Below are 21,419 nucleotides of genomic sequence, written 5' to 3' on the forward strand. Positions count from 1 at the left end.
AGTGAAACAAAGCCAGTGTAACCAACCTAAAGAGCAAACCAAGTGAACTAAGCCAGCCCAAGCCAACTAATCCAAGCAAACAAAAACTCAACCTAAGCAAATTACCCCATACCATCCAACCTACTAACCAAAACCAACCCAAACTGAAAAAAAAAAATTAACCCACCAATCCAACCAACTCAACCGTCCCTGCAAATCAAACTGAAAGCAACCAAGCCAGACCACCCATAAATAACCAAAACATTCCAAACCAAATCTACCAACCCAAATAACAGTCAAACTAATAGTCAATCATTCAATCAATTGAACAATCAATCAATCAATCAATCAATCAATCAATCAATCAGTCAAATAATCAATCAATCAATTAATCTCTCTCTCTCTCTCTCGCTCGTTCGCTCTCTCAGAAATCTTAAAACACTGGGCTGTCTTGCTGTTGGTGCTGTGGTTTAGGCTGCAGGTCTGACACTAGATGGCAGCAAACTATGATATTATTTTCTGGATGTTTTTGGAAAGGTTTTTTTTTCCTGAATTCTTTTATCCTTCAGTTCTAGGTAATTTCCCTAGAGCCTCCTTAAAGCAAACATGCCCTCTGAGCAGCATACAGAAGGGATGGTATTATGTATCGCTTGGAATTCAGCCCAAAATTTCTTTTCAGTCCTTCAAGTGTCTGCCATATCTGCAGTGACTTCCACCTGACCACTCCTGAGAGGATTTTAAAGTTCTCTCATCTCGCTAACCAAGACTCTTCCTATAGGAGCCCTGGTGATTCCAAACAGTTTCCATTTCTCAATAATGGAGGCCACTGTGCTCCTGGAAACACTCAGCTTCAGAAGTGGTTTTCAGCCAGATCTTACACTGGTTTTCACTGGTTAAAAAAGAATAAACCAAACTCGATTGGTTGATATGATGTGCTGGTGAAATCTAAAAATCATTTTAAAAAAATCTGTGGTTTGATCATATTTCACAACTTCCTTTTAAATGCCAGACTGAATATGAACTTTTTAGCCATTGAATGTTAAGACTGGAAATGAACATTTCTTTAATCCTGGTTTCACTCATGAAAAATAGTCATTCTAGTATTCAGCCTCAGACAGAAGTCACATATTCAGTATTTACACAGAGCAAACATTCCCATTGTCTTGGTTGAACTCAAATCAGGAAGGAAATGTATCACTATGTCTGATTAGTGTTTAGTCAGCAATGTCAATAGACCTGCTCCGTTACTTGTTTTCAGGCAGTTGCCAAGTAAGACAATAAAACATGATGATGATGATGATGTCTGATTATTAGTTGATTATTACTAGCACATTCTTAAGCATTTTATTCCTCTTATACTACATGCTTCCTCTCTTCTAAACTCTGCCTCTTCTTTAAGCACAAGCGGCAAACAAGACATGAGCATCAACACTGGCCAAGGATTTTTATGTGTTCAATAGACAGAGGTTGACTACAATAATAGTCAAGTCCCATCAGCTCTTGAGCAGTCAGTCATCTGCTAACATCCAATTAGTGAGAAGATTGAGAAACATGAGACTATAAACCACAAAGTATGCTGCAAAAACTGCTGAGAAAGTAAGAATTATTCAAGCTCTTCCTCAATCTACGTATAAGGGCTTAAATAAACAAAGCCGAGAGTTAAGGACTGGCTTTTTATGTCCTCAATTACCTTCTAAACACTAATCATTCCTTTCCTACATCTACAGAGGTTTGGAAATGTATTCACCCCCCTTGGTGTTTGTCCTGTTTTTCTGCTTCACAACCTTTACAACAAGCATGTTGTGTTAATCTAATGGAACAAACCCTGCAAATAATCCATAATTCCAGGTTATAATGCAGAAAAATAGAACAAACACCAAGGGGGTGAATACTTTTGCAACCCACTGTACTTGGTCATTACAGATAAATGAAACCTGCAAACCTTTGAACTTCAAAGCAAGCCATGATCACATAGTGGACACGTATCCTTGCTTGATTTATTTGAGTGGATACTTGTACAGTGTTGACTATTCAGGCTAGGCTGTCTGAACTGAAGAAAGCTTCCACTAGCACAAGCCGATGAATATGAAGAATGATAGTCTAAACTTTGTCTGATGTCTTGCTTAGCCTGAAGCTTTCTGTGAACAGAAATAATATAAAACATTGTGTGTCTTGAGAATTGCTTATTGCGAATGTTATTAATAGACACACTTGCTCTATTTCTGTAGCACGCACTCTTTGCTGGACATTTCAAGAAATGACACAATAGCTTCCCTTTTTTATTGTTTTTTTTTTACATTTGAAGAAGGCAGAAGAATGCAGTGCAGTGGGTGAGTCCAAAAGGGCAAGGGTTCATTACCTCACTGCCACCGATCTTCACAATTTAATCTGCCTTTGGACTGGAGATGAGTAGCTGCTTAAAGAGCTGGAGAAACAAAAGGAAAATGTTTCCTATTTAAATATGCACAAATAAAACAATTTAATGCCATGGTGCAGAAAGTGAAGAGTCAGCAGTATGTGTGCTGAGACGCGAGCTGCTACTCAGACAGCCTGAAGACGGCTGAAAGAAACTCAGAAGAAAGGTAAGCTAATGTGTTTATGTCTTAAAGATATGGACACGGTCATTAAATATTTGTAGGATAATGATAGGCTTTGACGTTTAACTCCTGCATTACTATATAGTTGTTATTATTACTCCATAGTGTTCTTTAAGGGGGCTGTGTCCACGTGGAAATTGAACATTTTCCAATTAAGATGCATCCTGAAGCGTTTTATTCTTCTTAAACCACAATACGACATTTTATTAATTAAAGAACAACTCAGTGTATATTCTATCCTTTTATGGTTACATTTATTGTTGTGGAACATCTACAAAATAAAAAAGTGCACTTGTTTTATAGCAGTAATTTTTTTTTTATCTTTCCCTTTTCCAGATTTACCTCAACAGTGAAACTGGAGACTGAGAAAACAAAAAGGTAAATAAACGTCACCTCACAGAAAACACAGACTCAATTATACATATTTTATTAGTACACTTACTTGGAGTGTACTTATATAAGTTGTTACCACGGAAACAATAATGTATTAGAATTTCAATGAGCAAATTATTATAAACCTGTCATAACTACTCACTCTCTCACTCACTCCTTTTCTGTGTCCTCAGGAGGGTCGTGGTGAATCTGGAGCATATACCACCTGCCTGAGCTGCTGTTATAGAAAATAAATCAACCACTGTGAAGTAAAGGTGAGGAATATAAGTCTGGACTTACATACTGCATACTGTACAAGAATCAGCACATTCCACCTACTTCAACAAGAAATATGACAGGAAGATGAAACAGCCAACTTGACCTTGCTGACTGGCTTTTATTGTAACACAGCCATGGTGCAAAGGAGTGGCATTAGTGTTTACACTGTACATAGCAGCTCTCAAGTGGTGCGCTGCGTCACAGCATGCCTGCACCTCTCGCTGCCTCGGAGGCGTGTTTGAAGGCAACCGCAAGTCTCTTCTTCACTTCCTTAAAGGCTGAGCGCTTGAACTGGAGGGAGGCGGAGCTGAACAGACTCGGCACAGGTGATCTATAAAGCTGAGCTCAGGCAGCTCTCACCTTTCAGTAAGTGTTTAGAGCTTGACAATGGCAACTTCCTGCTTTCTAGCATGGGTCCTCGTCCTCTCTGTGTCATCTGTCCCATCAGGTAAGATACTGGATACTGGCTTATGGCTTCATACAATGGCTGCTTAACTCACCTCTCACCATTACTATACAGGAGCTGCTGCTATGCAACTGGTTTATTTATGGGGCTGTGACAGAATCCATTAAACATGTGCATAAAATACTGGCTGTATACAAAATACTAACCAAAGTTATACTGGCTTAAAATAGTTAGGTAGGAATATTTTCATGTAACCTTTAGCACTATAAAACTTAAACATTCACATATAATGCCTGCTGTGTAAAAGCTTCTACATGCCATGTGCATTGTTGAGGTACAATACTCCTCCCAAATCCACTAATCGTGTTCACAAGCACAGGCTAGTATTTAAAAAGGGTAATCACACTTTATCTAAATAAACCCCTAAGGTTTTTCTTGTTAACTGTTGTGCAAGTCAGTGTAACATTTACTATCACAAGTTGATAAAAAAAAACAAAACAATGACACACCCTTCCACCTGTTGTTACAACACAATGAATCAGAGGCACAGGATCAGCAGGAAAACCTTTACACAATTATAGTCTGTTTGGGTAATTATTTTATAATGCTAGAATGATATACTATATATTTTATGAAGAGATTCCTATAGACACTTTATAGATTCCTGGTATAAATAGAAAACAAATTTGTGAGTTAATATGGTTTAAAATTTATTTATTGTTGTACTTTTCTGTTTTTAAGATGTTGTGTTATGTTTGTATTGTGGTAACAATATAACACTCATTTATTGTAATGGCATTATTCATATCTGTATCTGTTTGGTCCTTAGTACAGTCTGTATTGAAATTTGAAGTGAATAGTCAAAACCAGAAGAATGTTCTTCTTGTTTGTCTGTTCTTATTGAATATTTTAACATTAACACATCACCCAGATATACAAATGTCTGCATGGTTTTGTAACAGTTCGTCAACCTTAGCCAAATTATGTTTTCTTAGTTATTATTCGTCCTTAGATACCTGCAATAAAACATATAACAAATAACAACATAATGTAATGTAACCTAACCTAATATATAACACAACATATAATAAAAATGCAAAATAATGTTCCTTAATATAACAATGTCAAATAATTTAACATAACATATATCGCAGCATACCATAACAACATACAATAACAACATGATAACACATAACATCAATTTAAAAAGGAAAGTAAAAAAAAAATTTAAAAAAAACACGTATTTATAGATACCAAGAATATATAGAGTTCTGGGTTTTGTTTTGTTTTGTTTTGTTTGGAATAATGCTGTAAGGAAGGTTTTCCTGCAGTTTCGATCTCTCTTATTTTCATGATGGAGTAACTACAGGTGGAAGGGTGTGTCAGAGTTTTTATTAGCTTGGCACTTTGTAATAGTAAACGTTAATCTTCACATGACAGTTGGAGAAGAAACTTTATACAAGCACGGCATGTTCATGATAAAGGTCTGTAGTGGATTAAATTTGCCGCGTAAGCTTCATAATCTGACATTAAGACGTCAATAACTAAGGAAGTAATGAAACTCATCATTCTTTTGGTTCATTTGGTCCATCACATGATTTTGTAAGTAGGCAGTTCCCTTTTAGATTCTCCCACAACCACAGGTCAGTGACTACTTGCGTCTAGCAGGTTACAGAACGTTTACATGTTCCTGTTTTCTTAACAAAGTTCCTGAAGTGCCTCATGAGGGAAAGTACTGAAAAAATCATTGAAGCTGATCAGTCATGTAAACAATGTGAACCTTAAACAATTTTTTTTTGAGATTCATTCCAAAATGTCACAGATTAAACACATTTTTATATAGGCCTTCCTACTGGCAAGTCAGAATCAACAGCTGATATAAAAGGTTAAACTGCTGATCCATGATTAGCATAGCATGGAGGAAATGCTAAAGTTAATCTGAGCCGGAAGTGCCACATCTAATGCAAAACAACCTACCCAGGTGGAGAGACTAGAATAAAATGCTGAGGCTGGTTTTCTTATTTCTAGAAAGAGGTTAAACATTATGAACATTTAATTAAATCCTGAGGAATCAGAAGCACATCAGATACGCATCAGCAGCCACAGGAAAAGTATAAAGCAGTACAGAAAGGTTAATACACCACTCTCATCACGTCAGTCCATACCCTAAATAGAAATGAGGCACTATGAGGTGTATCATTCATTCACAAATCTGAGGCACTCTGTAGCGTTCCTTCAAAAAATTAGCACTGTGTGGCATTCTTTCAAAAAATGACGCACTGTGTAGCATTCCCTTGAAAAGAAATGAGGGACTGTGTATCATTCCTTCAGAAAAATGAAGCATTATGTATCATTCCTTCAAGGAAATGAGGCACTACGTATCATTCCCTTAAAATAAGAGGCACTGTGCAATATTCTCTCAAAAAATGAGGTATTGTGTAACATTCCCTTAAAAAGAAATGGGGCAATGCGTATCATTCCTTCAAAAAAAAAATGAGGCAGTGCGTAGTATTCCTTAAAAAAATGAGGCACTGTGTAGCATTTTCTCAAAAAATGGGGCACCATGTAGCATTCTCTCAAAAAATGAGGCACCATGTAGCATTCTCTCAAAAAATGAGGCACTGTGTAGCATTCTCTCAAAAAATGAGGCACCGTGTAGCATTCTCTCAAAAAATGAGGCACCGTGTAGCATTCTCTCAAAAAATGAGGCACCGTGTAGCATTCTCTCAAAAAATGAGGCACCGTGTAGCATTCTCTCAAAAAATGAGGCACCGTGTAGCATTCTCTCAAAAAATGAGGCACTGTGTAGCATTCTCTCAAAAAATGGGGCACTGTGTAGCATTCTCTCAAAAAATGAGGCACCGTGTAGCATTCTCTCAAAAAATGAGGCACCGTGTAGCATTCTCTCAAAAAATGGGGCACTGTGTAGCATTCTCTCAAAAAATGAGGCACCGTGTAGCATTCTCTCAAAAAATGGGGCACCGTGTAGCATTCTCTCAAAAAATGAGGCACCGTGTAGCATTCTCTCAAAAAATGAGGCACCGTGTAGCATTCTCTCAAAAAATGAGGCACCGTGTAGCATTCTCTCAAAAAATGAGGCACCGTGTAGCATTCTCTCAAAAAATGAGGCACCGTGTAGCATTCTCTCAAAAAATGAGGCACCGTGTAGCATTCTCTCAAAAAATGAGGCACCGTGTAGCATTCTCTCAAAAAATGAGGCACCGTGTAGCATTCTCTCAAAAAATGAGGCACCGTGTAGCATTCCCTTGAAATAGCAGGCACTGTGTAGCATTCTTTCAAAAAAAAAAAAAAAACAGGCAGAAAATGAGGCATGAAGTAAAATTATCACCCAAAACGTGGCACTGAGTAACGTTTCCACACAAAGAGGCAGTGACTAATATTCCCTCAAAAAAAAACTTCCAGGTAAATTATGCATTGGGTAAAACTCTCATAAAATAATTCACAGAATTACATCTATTACATCAACTACATCATATTCAGACAGTAATGAAGCACATTTTCCCAGAAAACGTAGTTACACAACTACAAAAAAAATGTTGTAGCAGCACAAAAGAAAAAAAAAAGTATAGAGTCAAAACATATTCATGTAGGCAAATGATGTTAAAGTACAGTCTATTTGCATCTGGTCTTGTTGTGGATCCAGGGCTACACACACACACACACACACACACACACTTAATGTTAGTGGTTTTTTGTCTTTCTTTTTAATCACAGATTGTTTGACTCTAAACGGCGTGAAGGTCCATGAGGTGGTTCGTCCAATCCGACTGCATGACCTTCATAAAAGAGGTTCAGAGGTAAGAATCTTCGAAAAAGCTTTGAAGCTTTGAATCCCTGCTTCCTTCAGATGGTTGCAACTTTCATCCACGCAAATTTAGTCAGCTGAGTTTTATTTAAATCTCATCCACAGTCCACCAGACCTACAACGGTGAAATACGCCATGACTCTGGGTGGAAAACCCATCGAAATGCATCTCGAGAGAAATGAGTAAGCTTGATTTTTTAGATTTCTGACACATCACGTAGTATCATCAGAACATGATTTCAGCTGCTTCAAGGTTGCAACCAGGTATGCTGCAATCTGTGAGTGTACAACAGTTTCACGATGTAACAGCGTTGCAAAATTCTGGTGCCAATCTGCTGAATATTAAACAGCTCCTTCTACATTCACGCCTTCGTATTTTCTCTTGACTCACAAAGCCAAGGTTAAGCAAATATCAATAGCAGGCAATATCAATAGCAAATTATTTACATCTTGGGTCATTTCTCCTACAGTGGATTGTAATGTATTGGGTCAAAATGGTCAAAAACAGGAAATGATATTTATTATTATTATTATTATTATTATTATTATTATTATTATTATTATTATTATTGAGTACATAAATGAATTTTAAAAATATCTTCAGATAGAAGCGAGTCTCAAATGAAAAATAAACCCTTAAATGCTTCCACTTACTGTCTCTTAGACAAGCTTCAGCATGTTAACAATGCTGCAGCTCACGTTTTGAAAAGGAAAAGAATGTCAGATCATATCTTCTTCTTCTTTTTTACATAAACATCAGATTCTAATAGTTGTTGACTACAATGTTTTACAAAGCTCTAAATGGGTTCACGCTTGGATATATTACTGTTCTGTCAGTGTAGAACCCATCTCAAGAACTTTGCTCAGATCAGATGGAAGAGTGTTTCTGAGGGTTTGAGGAACGCAGGTTCTGTAGATGGTTTAGATTAAAGACCTAGCTGATTTGTTCATACCTTTAGATTTCAGATTACAGTTCTCCCTTTTTGTATTTTATTCAGGTTCCTTTATTCTCATACATATTGGACTCCAAAATGTAGTCTGAAGCCTTATGGAAAGAATTAATAAATAATTATTATTTGCCTTGGATTCTGTCTGCAGTGAATTTTTAGCTGAAGGCTACACAGAAACATATTACACAGATGACGGGATTCCTGTGGTAACTAAACCCCAAGAGCTGGTAGGTGAACTGTGAACAGGCTCTTTGATTTAACCTCACATTTATCCGAGGTCCTTGATGATCAGTCCCTTGGTCTATTGTCTTTTTTCCAGGATCTTTGCTACTATCAAGGGAAGATCGCAAATGACAGGAACTCAATGGTTAGCGTGAGCACATGTGATGGGTTACGGTATGTCGGATTTACTGGAAAAATTTTAAAAAGAGAGATTTTACCATTTTAATAAAAGTGCTAATCCTCTGTTGCATTTCAGAGGTTACTTCCAAACAGCAGAGCAAAGTTACCTTATCGAGCCCTTGCCCGAGGTCAGCAATGGTGATCATGCGGTGCTGAAGTACGAGGATGTGTCTGGTACTCCAGCAGTGTGTGGGGTCACAAATACCAGCTGGGATCCTGTTGCTCTTCCCCCTTATACCATGAAATCGAAATCACGTGCTTCTGTGAGTCTGATCAGCTTTCGGTTCAATGTCTAACCAATCTTAGCCAAGACAAAGCCTAAAAGGCTGACATGTATTTTTAAATGTTTGTCTGCTGGCAGTGGAAATGTATCAACACTCATTCACATGGCTCCAGTAGGCATCAATGGAGAAAAATTATAAATTATTATAATTATATATAATTATAATTATTATATAATATATTATATATAATTATTATTATATATTATTATATGCAGTATAAAGTCTCAGGGTAAGGTGTAGATACATCAAGAGGCACAGCAATGAAGCCTCAGAATGTAGCTTATTGCACAAACTGGACCTAGGAACTGGGAACTGGCTACTACATTACAGAACCATGGATGGAAATGAGCCATCAAAAAACTCAGGACTATAGAGGAAGTTCAGTAACAATGGACAAAAATGTTATCAAATTCAGATTGTTAGAACATAAACAAGAACAAGTGTTTAGCACAAATTTCCCTGCACCTCCAGGGTTTGATTCCCACCCTGAGTTAGAGGAGTTTGCCTGTTATCCCCTTGGTGTTCCCTCAGGATACACTGGTTTCCTCTGCAAGGCCAGGCCAAAGAGATGCCTTATATTCTGATCGACATCTCTAAATTGTCTGTGGTGTGTAAAAAGGTGTGTGAGTGTGTGTGCAATAGGTTGGCACCTGGTCCAGAGTGTCCCGTAACTTGTACCCCAAGTACCCTGGAATAGACTTCAGGCTCCTCATGACCCTGTGTAGGATAAGCGGTTCAGAAAATGTGAGCTAACTGGAAGTGTCCTTGACAAGTGTGCTTTGATCCGGGTTAGTTTGATGCACAAAAACTTATAACCTTGTGGTGGCAGAGATAGATAGAGACATCACAAAGCTTGGAAGGAAGTAGTAGAGACCAGAGTCTGTTGTGAGCTGCCTCAGAGCTACCCCAGAACTACTGTACATCAGAGCTGCCTCAGAGCTACCTCAGAGCTGCCTCAGAGCTACTTCAGAGCAGGCTCAGAGCTGGCTCAGAGCAGGCTCAGAGCTACCTCAGAGCTGCCTCAGAGTTACTTCAGAGCAGGCTCAGAGCTCCATCAGAGCTGCCTCAGAGCTGCCTTAAAGCTGCCTCAGAGCTCACTCCAAGGTCCAGGTCGCCAGTGTGATCATGAGCTCAGGTTGCTGCCTGTGTGGACTGTATGTCTAGCTTCACCTGTTTCCTCTAACCTTCCAAAAACATGCTGGTCCGCAGATTAGCGCTTACTCTAACATTTGTTGAAGATAAACATAAGGATTAATGATGGCGCCTGTCATGTAAGTGGTGAGAACTTTCAGAAAAATTCAACAGATGAACAGGAAGGCTGAAAATTCACTAGATTTATAGAAGATTCAGTCAGGAGAAGTTGTACCTGCTCTCGACTTGACCTAATGTACTTGAAAAAATAACATGTTCACCAGCTGATGAACAACTGTTCTGCTTTTCCTCCTGGTTAGGGGCCAACAATGTTCCAGCAACAAAAATACAATGAAATCATCCTGGTGGTGGATAACAGAATGGTACGTAAGAGGCAGAAACATGAGCCCTGCTTTCTTTATGATTGATCCTCATGTTCCTCATGAAAGTTTTTGTAAAGTGCTTAGTAGCTTGATAAAGGTCAGTATAAACCTCAGATGACGACTAAGTGTACTCGTGATTAACACATTTTTTCCTATTCAAGCTTATTATTATTTCTCTCTCTGCTTAGACATGCCTATGACTAACCGTCTTGCTGATTTATTGCATTCACAGTACAAGAAGATGGACAGCAATGACGATAAAGTGAGAAACAGGATCTTTGAGATCGTCAACTTTGTTAATGCTGTGAGTCAGTTTCACATGGCTGATGTGACAGAAAATTAATTTTCTGGGTTTTTTTTTTTTTTGGAAGTGAAAAATGACAGCATATTGATGATTTATTTAGATTTCCTGTTCTCACACAGGTACACATGTTTATTTTTGAGTTCAGCAAAACTGCTTTAATGCTCAATACATGGAGATTGTTTCATGGCTGGGTCCAATGTGTGATGTCCACAGTGTAACCATGTAAAACTTTCATTGTGCATTTCTGCAGCACTTCATTAGTGCTTTAGTCATTTCTGTAGTGTGTTTTAGGAAATTATAGGAATGCTGTAGGAACAGTTTAGAAAATTGTAGGAATACTTTAAGATATACAGCAGGGCTTAAAGAACTTCAGTATTGCTTTAAGAAGTTCAGTAGAACTTTCAGATCTTCAGTAGTGCTTTACGAACTTCAGTAATGCTTTAAACAATTCAGTAGTGCTTTAAAAATTTTAGTAGAACTTCAGTAGTGCTTTAGGAATTTGAGTCGTGCTTTAAGAACTTTAGTAGACCTTAAAGAACTTCAAAGAATTTCACTACTGTTTTAAGAACTTCAGTAGTGCTTTAAGAATGTCACTTGTGCTTCAATAGGGCTTTAAGAATTTATGTAATGTTTTAAACACTCCAGTAATGCTTTAAGAACCCTGTTAGTGCTTCAAGAACTTCTGTAATGCTTGAAACACTTCAGTAGTGCATTAAGAACTTCAGTAGTGCTTTAAGGATGTTACTAGTGCTTTAGGAACTTCAGTAGTGCTTTAAGAACTTCAGTAGTGGTTTAGAAACTACAGTAACAATTTAGGAAATTCAGTAGGAGTTCAGTACTCCTACAGTAGGAGTAGGATTTTTTGTTCAGTGTTGAAAAGAAAATGCAGTTCAAAGCCAGCCTTTGAAATCCCCAGATCTGAGTTTGCACTGAGCTTTCAGACAGAACAGGATTATCCATCACTATGATTTATGATTAGTGCCAGTGCTTTATTTGAAAGCTAAATACGCAATAATTTTTTTCCCCATTGCCATTGTTCACAGCTTGTGTCCTCTATGTTGGTCCTGAGTATGTGTACATGTATGGTTAAAGAAACACACTAATGTGAACCATAGCTTCAAATTGTATAATTAGCTTAAATCACCATGTATGTGAAATGATCTTCACATTTATCTACCATGCTGTTTGCAGGCAGACCTTATACAAATGGTTTTTTTTTAAAGCAGTTATATATCATTTAACATATATCTGTGCCTTTTTTTTTAAGTACAGCCAAAGAGTTTACCTAGAAAGCCTCATCCATTTAGTTACTGACTTATTTAGGCAGTCAAAAATCCAGCAACCTGTGACAGAAGGGCTATTGCTGTTTTAATGAACATTTGTTTTGCATGAAATATTTTGCATTGTTGCATATTTTTTAAAATTATGAAAAAAAAAAATTTATTTATAAAATTATGTTCATGGGAATATTTTTAAGGCCAGACACTTGCACTCAGTTTGGAACTGTGTGTTCAAGCACCTTTGTACTATTTTGATTTGATTTGATTGAACAAATTCTTAATATATTTCCATATACAAACATGATGGGTGCTTGAGTTATTAGTATTATTATTAATAAACCTTTTTTAAATTGTATCCTATAACTGGTTGGCAGGTGTATAAACCGCTGAACACCTTTATCGCTCTGATCGGTCTGGTAATGTGGAAGGACTCTGACCAGATTCAAGTGACCGCACCGGCTGGAGCGACGCTGGATGCATTTACCACATGGAGGAATAAACAGCTCTTGAAGATACAGAAGCATGACAATGCTCATCTGATCACGTCAGTGTTCATCTAGAAAATGTCTTGATAAACAACTGTCATCTGTCATCAGCTGATAATTATGTTAATAATACAGAAACTCACTGGGGACTCCTTCTGATTCCTTCTGTACTTTCATGAAAGTTCCCTTTAATTATTTGTTGATCAGTTTTTATTTTATGTGCTATTTTTTTGTTTAAATAATTATTAAATAATAATAATATTAATCTTAATATTTAATAACACAACTTTATTCCAAATTTGAGGGAATTTAAATTGTGGTCAATTCAAATGTCTGTCACTGTATAATAATATATCAGTTTGTAATGGTTTAGGATGTAAAACATCATGAATCATGATTCTGTTAATGTTGCAGTGGAATTGATTTTGAAGGCTCGACGGTGGGATTGGCGTTTATTGGCACTCTGTGCACGGGTCATTCAACCGGCGTCATCCAGGTAATAAACAATCCAGATGCTTCTCGTCATCTAATTTCACAAGCGCAGAAGAAGTGCATCTTTTGTGACTTTGCAAATCACTTTTTGAAACATCCTGTAATCCATAATGCCATGATTATAACATCTAAAAATTCAGGCTTTCTATAGCCCTACATCATAAATAGTACACTGTCACGACAGATTTTAACTTTCTATCCGTCAAAAATATTTGTACACATTTGTTTGCTATTCCTTTACAAGTATTATGAGATCTAACTATTATGCAACTAATGCAAGTCTTCTGTTGTCTTCCAGGACCATAATCCACGTGCTGTAGCCGTAGGCGCCACCTTGGCCCACGAGATGGGACATAACCTGGGTATGAACCATGACACCAGCTCATGTGTGTGCACCGAGAGCAGCTGCATCATGACTGCTGCTCTCAGGTAAATAAATAAATAAATACAATACGATACAATCTACAAAAACAAGAAAAATAGATGGCCCAAATCAGAACCTTGTGGTAGAACACACTGCCCTTTAAAGGCTCTGAAGTATCTTTAGTTGCTTTGCTGGGGAACCCTTAAAGGTCCTCTTCAAGAAAGGGTTTCAACCTCTTGTTTTTTTTATTTTGTGGAACATATATTCCAAAATATTACAAATTTTTGTAATATTAGTTTTAGTGGTGAGGTTTTGGTGGTCTGGTGAACAGAATTATGGCCTGTATAAAGTTTTAGTTTTGGTGGTCTGGTGATCAAAATTATGGGCTGTGAGTTGAGGTAGAACACAAGAATGGTCGCATGCTGTGAGATTTATTTGTGCAGATTTTATTCCTGCATTATTAGCAGGGGCCGAAACACCAGGCAGCCAGAATTGGTATGAGGTAATTCTTAATCAGAAATGAGAAATGAAACCCAGTGTTGAAAGCAGAAAAAAAAAAAATTAAATAAAATAATGCAGAAGTTAAAAAGCACAGTGATATTCAGAAAACAATGCTTAACCTTTATGACACAAAAGAACAACATGACTATGACAAAACAAACAAAAAGGAAAAACTAATCAAGATTAAACACAAAACAGGTAAACAAAACTGGGTAACAAACCAACGGCGGGAAAGGGCAGGGGTGAAAAAGGGCAAAAAAATTTCAAATTTGTTAAAAACTCTTGCACATCAGCATGATGGTTAGAAAATGCTGAAGATTGTTGTGCGTGAAGCAGCATGTATTTGGTAAATTTATCTGGAGAATTTATCTCATATTTATTTCTGATTCCTACATTTCTGTCATTTGCAGCTACACTATCCCTCAGCTCTTCAGTAGCTGCAGCATCAACAGCTTCGAGCAGTACCTGAACTCACGGAACCCTGAGTGTCTTCTCAACAAACCGCAAGCCTCAACCCTGCTCCAGCCTCCGATTTGTGGCAACGGCTTCCGAGAAAGGGGAGAGGAATGTGACTGTGGATCTGTGACGGTAAATTTATCATATATTCTATTCATATCAGATAGGTTTTAAACAACCGCATTGTTCAGCAGTACAACAGGTTTATAATAATGTGCTCATTCTAACACGTTTCTATAGCAACAGCACATTCTCAGAAACTTGTATGGAGAACACACTATCTAATCTAAGCTAAATAATAAACGGTTCAAAAAGCTCATTGTTATTTAACAATTGTTGACATGGCGAAGCTTTCTGTAGGAGTATACATAACATTTCAGGAAAGAGTCTCGTGTGTCTGGGAAACGTTTAAAATCTGTATTTTTCCACCACAGGAAAGTCTTCAGGACCGTGTTTTCGGGCTGCATCACAGTCTATAAGATTAAGGGTTATGATGTATAGTTTATCCCTTTCTTAATTTAGTCTTTTTGTGAAAATTGGTTGGCGCCTCAGTGACATGTAAACCAGATCCTTACAGCTTGCTTGCTAACTTCACTTTAGTGTCTTTTTTTTTTCTCAACACTGAAACCCCAAAGCATGTACATGCCTATTGTTGACTGCGTTCTAACAAATAATCTTTTTGCCTAGACAGGTTTAAATCGACATCCCCAAGGGCCAAAATAGTTTCTGTGCCTTAAGAATGCTTCAAACAGGATCGGGCCTATTGAATATCAGATAATTCAGCATAGTAGTATATTGAGTAAGTGCTTAAAGATAGCTAAATTTACATTCAGAAGAACAAAGAGCCTGTTCAGACACGTTGTCTCATCTCGACCTGAATATTAATGCCAGTTTCTTGAACTGAGACAAATATCAGTATTATTAGTATTTGTATGATAGAATAGTATGTATTACATAATTTGTTACGCATCTCTCAGCCTCTATGAATTCACAGAATATCCTTTTTATTAATATGGTGGCTGTGTTTTGTTTTTGTTTTTTTAGTGCCCAGACACTACATGCATGCATTACTATATAATAAATATCATTACTATATAATTCTTAACACAGTCACTGGGATGTAGGCAACAATCCTTAGCTGAAGCATTTAGTTTACATGAACATAATGGAGGTGAACAATGTAATCTGAAGCAAGGTTTTTACTTTCAAATGAAGCGTGAAAAGTGATGATTATGAAGCTTAGGAGCAGGTTTGCCAAGTTTCAGCAAAATAAACAACAACGCAAAAACTGCACAAAGAGTCTAACTTTCATTTCAGTTTGGACCTCAGTTTAACTTTTATATATATATATATATAGATATATATATATATATATATATATATATATATATATATATATATATATGTCAAACTGTTTGGTTTTTTCGTTCCATGTCCAGTTCCAATAAGCTGATTTCGCAGAGGCTTTGCACACACAGAACCTCCTTTATTTCGAATTACTGTCACACTTTCTAAAGGGGGTAGGGAGGTGCTGGGGGTTCTTTTCATTGAAAGAGCACAAACACAGAGAGGGACATACATCTTGTGGTCCTTTTGTAGGCAACACAGACTTCTCTACAGTCAGACTTCTTGTGCTGAAAAGGGAAGCTGCGCAATGGAAAAAGCCAGAGTCATGCGAGTCGAATGCTACAAAAAATGCATCAGTTACATAATTTACTTTACCTATATTTTATGGGTGAGTGCTTGTGACATTTTATTATGGATTGTGATTAGGTAGAAGTTGTTTTTTCATGTCTAACTATGTCTAACTTGTCCATCTTAAACATTAGCCTTTTTTTTTTTTTTTTTTAACTGTATGATGTAGAAGCCTGGACTATTCTAGTACAAACCTGTTATATAATAAGTACAGTGCTCTGAACATTGACACCACCCGGTCTTTGTCTAAACCATTCTTCTGCTGTTGTAGCCCAAACCCCTCTAGGATCAATGTGTTGCTTTTCTGCTCACTGCAGTTGTAACAAATGGCTATTTAAGGTATCATCATGGTCTTCCTGTCAACTCAAAACAAGCTGGCCATTCTCTTTTGTTCCCTTTCATTAACAATACGTTGTATTAATATGTTATAATACAATAATAATATGTTGTCTGGATGCACAGTTACACACAAACGCTACAGAGATGTTTCTGAAACTCTCTGACTTACTTGCTAGCCATCTCGCAGTCAATATCACCAATATTTAAAGGAAACCTTGATCTGTATTTGCAGGATGTTATTCTTTGTTTGCATAATAATAACTATTGAACAAAAAAAAAAAAAACAGTTATAACTAGTGACCTCAGCATGTTTTGCCTGAATATTTGCATATGCAATAAAAACTAATAGGACATTTTTCCCCCAACCACTTTTTAGATCAGATACGTACAGTGTTGTTTGCATATAAAATTTTGAGTAACTGATATCATACATGTGTGTATTTGTGTGTTTGTGTGTACATGCAGGAGTGCACGAACCCATGCTGCAATGCCACCACATGTACACTGACAAAGGGGTCTATGTGTGGAGAAGGAGAGTGCTGTATTGACTGTAAGGTAAGAATTCTAACCGGTGTTAAAATGTGCGTTAGTGTGTTGTACACCAACATCCTCCACCTTTAATCCTCTTGTACTCTATCAGATTTTGCAATATTTTCTTAGTTCACGACATCTCACATGCTTGTTCAAACGAGTTGTTAAGATTAAGGGGAGTAGGTGATCATGAATATCACAGCTATCATTTGGTATGAGCTGAATTCAAGTCACAACCATGATGTTATTCATGATAGCCAGTATGTGAGTGTGGGGTGGGAATTGGATAGCAATTAGCTATTCATGTTGGGAAGGAAAATAGCTACCTCAGCAAGGAATTGACTGCCCATTTTGGGTGGATATATCCCATAAGTCTTGAGAGGGAATTGCTTACCTGTCCTTGGAGGGAATAGCCCATGTGTTTTTGGAAGGAATTGGTTGCCTGCCCTAGCAGGGAACAACACATGTATTATGGGAGGGAATTGGTTACCTGTTTTGAGAGGCAATTGGTTACCTATCCTGAGAGGGAATAGCCCATGTGTCTTTGGAGGGAATTGGTTATCTGTGCTTGGAGGGAATAGCCCATGTGCCTTGGGAGGAAATTGGTTACCCATCTTAGAAGGCAATTGGTTACCTGTATAGGAAGGACATAGCCCATGTGCCTTGGGAGGGAATAATCAATGTGTCTTGGAACGGAATTTGTTTGCCTGACTTGAGTGGGAATTGTCCATCTGTCTTGGGACGGAATTGGCTACTCGTCTTTGGCAAGAAGTGGCAACCCATCTGTATAAATAAATACAAAATCACATTCTCAATATTAAAACCAAGTCTTTAATTTGTTCACAATGCGCAGATTGCTGATGCCACCGTGATGTGTCGTCCCGAGCGCGATGAATGTGACCTCCCTGAATATTGTACGGGTAATTCACCCACATGCCCGGAAGATGTCTTTGCTGTAAATGGATTGCAATGCAAGAACGGCGATGGCTACTGCTACAATGGGCAGTGCCCTCGACAGCAAGACCAGTGCATCAAAATGTGGGGGCCAGGTTAGTAGTTATAACATTACACAACATAGCCGACATAGCAAATGAAGGTTTTTATCATATTATTGGTCCAAGTTTAACTTTTAATCTTTTTCAGGTGCTGTGGTAGGAGCTGACTTCTGCTACAACCAGAACACCAGGGGAACATACTATGCCTACTGTGCATGGCCCATCAATGGAACATATATAGGTTGCCAGAAACAGTGAGTCCAAGATTTGACACTCTTACATGTTCACTCGTTCCACCAGATTATGTAAACACCTCCTTACAAGCCCTGTACATCCCATGAAGGTAACCACATGCCTTAATAAACTGTGAGATAGTTATGGTTTGTACACAAGACCCATGTCTACAAACATTTGTGTATCTAGGGATATAATGTGTGGGAAGCTTTTCTGTGATCAAGGCCAGAGCGACCCAAACTATGGCCGTTTGGTCATGTTCGCCAATTGCAAAGCTACTTTCTACAGTGAGCCTGAGAGTGACAATGGCCAAGTGGACACCGGAACAAAGTGTGGTGATGAGAAGGTAACAATCGAAAACTCTTGTCTGTTGTCAGTCATAGCAACTTTGTATGGAGAAGATTCAGAGACAATTGTAAAAACTGTAAATGTAAAATTCTTCAATGTACGAACTTTGCATTTCATTAGCAACATGCAGTGGTTGCACCACACTGAAAAGCAAAATCCATGCATTAATACCATATTGGTTATTTTTGCTTTCTGCATGTGACTAAGGAAAAGCAATACAGAGGGTTATTTGTTTATTGTTGTGGTTTTTGCATTTTGCGTCAGCATCTTCTCCATAAGGGTGAGTTCTGACTTTGCGTTATATAATATGATACAAAATATATCCAGGTGGTCCAACATTTGGCACAACAATCAATATAAATGTCTAGTTTTTAGAACACACCACAGCCAAACATTATACTATTTGAAAACAAGCTGCCAGATATGTAGATTTTTATAACAAACTCTTCCACACCTGTTTCAGGTGTGTAGTCAGAACCAGTGTGTGAACTTAGAAGCTGCCTACAAGTCAACCAACTGCTCAGCCAAATGCAGTGGCCATGGGGTAAGCTTGATCACATTAAATCATATATTTTAAATGATATGCGACAAACGAAGACGATGCCAGTATAATGAGAGTAAATGTGTGTCCTACAGGTTTGTAATCACAAGTTGGAATGCAGTTGTGAACCTGGCTGGCAGCCACCTTACTGCGACAGGTATACCACCACTGAAGGTGCAGGTATGTCCTACTTTTATTACCGTATGTGTCATTCACAGATACTAAACAAGGCTTATCACGTCATATTATCTTCCAGTGATTCAGTTATTAATAAGCAAATAGATTAGCCCCAGTACACACAAAATCTAAAAATTCCATGTAAACACCTAAGACCGTACCAGTAGGTCTGTCGCTTAACTTTAATAACTTCATAAGATATGCCCTTTTTGTCCTGTTTTAGGTTCTCGAACGCATCTAGCCATGCAAATAGGCATCGCAGTGGCAGTCTGCATCTTGTTGGGGGCCATTTTAATTGGACTGAGTATATTTTTCCTGAAACGTAGAAAGAGTCATCCACGCCAAACTGGGTGAGTAAGAATACATCTAAACCATATATCTACCTGGTAAACCGGCTTGGCACAATGGTACAAAATATCTATATCATCTAAATAATCTTCTAATCTTCCACCAGTGTTCAGTTCCAAGAATCTGTAAGCAACATTTTCTCCAACCAGCAAAGAGCGAACATTCCACATCAGATCCCGCCCACGGTACAGCTTATCATCTTTCTTAATAGTTGCTAGTGAGTAAAATATGGTTGTGATGAATTGTTATTTTTTTCTAATTTATCAAATGTATTTTTAGGCAATACGTCCCAAAGGCCCTCCACCACCACCACCTACAACTAAGCCATCTGCCCCACCCTTGATCCTGCATTCAGACTTCAGAGCAGCGCACAAGGTAACAAATGATTTTTGAGATTAAACAAGTGTCGTTTCAGTTATTCAAAAATCAAACATCTGCACAATATGTGGAAATGTGCTCAACATTAGATGCTGGCTTTTGATTGTAAACAATTAAAGAACCTGTATTCTTCTCTTTCAGGCTCTGAGACCAGTTCCACCTCCACCAAGGGCATAAAAAATGGACCCAAGTTGAGAGGGTTATATAGAACAAATCCAGCACTGAGTATGATTTAATTTTACATGACCTAATTAAGAAAAATGAATGCCTAATTCCTGGAGATCTGCCTTACACCAGAATTATCTGGTACTTTATAGGACTCCAAGAGCAGTACCCTCTAGAGGCCAACAGAGGAACAACCTGTTACTGAAATCTAACAATATGCACCTTAGTTCTAGACTTAACGACGTGAAAATTATAAAAACGTCTGATTTTGTTCCAGAAATATTCTGGAGCAGGTTTGGCACTGATATTAATCTCAAATTCACACTGGATGAGTCGCTTGCATCAAACCTCAAGGTCATTCCACAATAAACACACCTTAGAGTTCCAGTTTTGAGAAATCTAGCCTTCAAATATCAGTTATCAGGAAGTGGCTTGCCATATCTGCTAGTTTTTCTTGGATCCTTCTATCAACCACAATCATGTAAATCTCCCAAAGAGATCTCTGTACATTGCTGAGCCTGTGATGTCCATTGAACTCTGCTCAAACTTGACTCCAGTGCACTTCTGCTGTGACCTTTGTGGATTGAATCACTTGTTAAAAAATGGAGTGGAATAATGTTTTAAGGCAGCAAATTGTCTGACGTGAACTGCCCATCAATTTGTAATACTAAACTCAGGGCAAAACCACACTTAACAGCACAATATCTTCCATCATTTCTTGTAAATACTTCATAAACAAATTATTTATTTTCCTACTAGAGTGCCATGAGTATGAATGTGATGTTATAGATGTTACAGGACATATGTGTACAATACATGAGGCTGTATTCAGATTTTTTACAATTTACTAAGAAAAATGTAGCAATAACTAAAATACTTAATAAAAAAAAAAAAACTTTCATATTATGGTGCCTGATGACGTCAATCCTTTCTAACGTTCTAAAAGTTCTTCGGTTTTCAAGACACGTAAAAGCTTAAAAAATCATGAGTGTGGTATTTTTGATGTATTTTATGTCATACAATAAAACGTGAAAATATCTTGAGCTTGTGTTAACCACAGACTTTATTTCAAGCATTTAACCAAAAACACATTCATAAAATCAGTTGACTTGGATCGATGGAACCAGAAGTGCAAACTCATTTCCGGGTTTTAGGACTCTATATGGCTAAAAAAATTA

At 37.6% G+C, this 21,419-nt stretch overlaps 1 protein-coding gene across 1 annotated transcript; it reads left to right on the forward strand.

The window, feature by feature from the left end:
• The first annotated feature begins 2,391 nt into the window (after positions 1 to 2,391).
• LOC131343384 (zinc metalloproteinase-disintegrin-like batroxstatin-1) lies at positions 2,392 to 21,284 on the forward strand. Its single transcript, XM_058375032.1, has 24 exons — positions 2,392 to 2,561; positions 2,913 to 2,954; positions 3,143 to 3,675; positions 7,369 to 7,451; positions 7,565 to 7,641; positions 8,557 to 8,635; positions 8,728 to 8,804; positions 8,887 to 9,073; positions 10,546 to 10,608; positions 10,841 to 10,912; positions 12,567 to 12,736; positions 13,092 to 13,173; positions 13,468 to 13,598; positions 14,445 to 14,622; positions 16,990 to 17,079; positions 17,909 to 18,104; positions 18,199 to 18,304; positions 18,474 to 18,630; positions 19,096 to 19,176; positions 19,269 to 19,353; positions 19,574 to 19,700; positions 19,805 to 19,883; positions 19,978 to 20,073; positions 20,218 to 21,284. The coding sequence occupies exons 3-24, from the start codon at positions 3,615 to 3,617 to the stop codon at positions 20,251 to 20,253; spliced, it is 2,313 nt and encodes a 770-aa protein (XP_058231015.1). The 5' UTR covers positions 2,392 to 2,561; positions 2,913 to 2,954; positions 3,143 to 3,614; the 3' UTR covers positions 20,254 to 21,284.
• The last annotated feature ends 135 nt before the right edge of the window (positions 21,285 to 21,419 follow it).

The sequence above is a fragment of the Hemibagrus wyckioides genome, linkage group LG22 (genome assembly GCF_019097595.1).
Source record: "Hemibagrus wyckioides isolate EC202008001 linkage group LG22, SWU_Hwy_1.0, whole genome shotgun sequence".
NCBI lineage: Eukaryota > Metazoa > Chordata > Actinopteri > Siluriformes > Bagridae > Hemibagrus > Hemibagrus wyckioides.

Coding starts and splice junctions, on each gene's coding strand:
- LOC131343384 (XM_058375032.1), top strand. CDS start 3,615: ATGGCAACTTCCTGCTTTCTAGCATGGGTCCTCGTCCTCTCTGTGTCA. Junction 19,177..19,268: donor CCAAATGCAGTGGCCATGGG/GTAAGCTTGATC, acceptor TGTGTCCTACAG/GTTTGTAATCACAAGTTGGA. Junction 19,701..19,804: donor AGTCATCCACGCCAAACTGG/GTGAGTAAGAAT, acceptor ATCTTCCACCAG/TGTTCAGTTCCAAGAATCTG.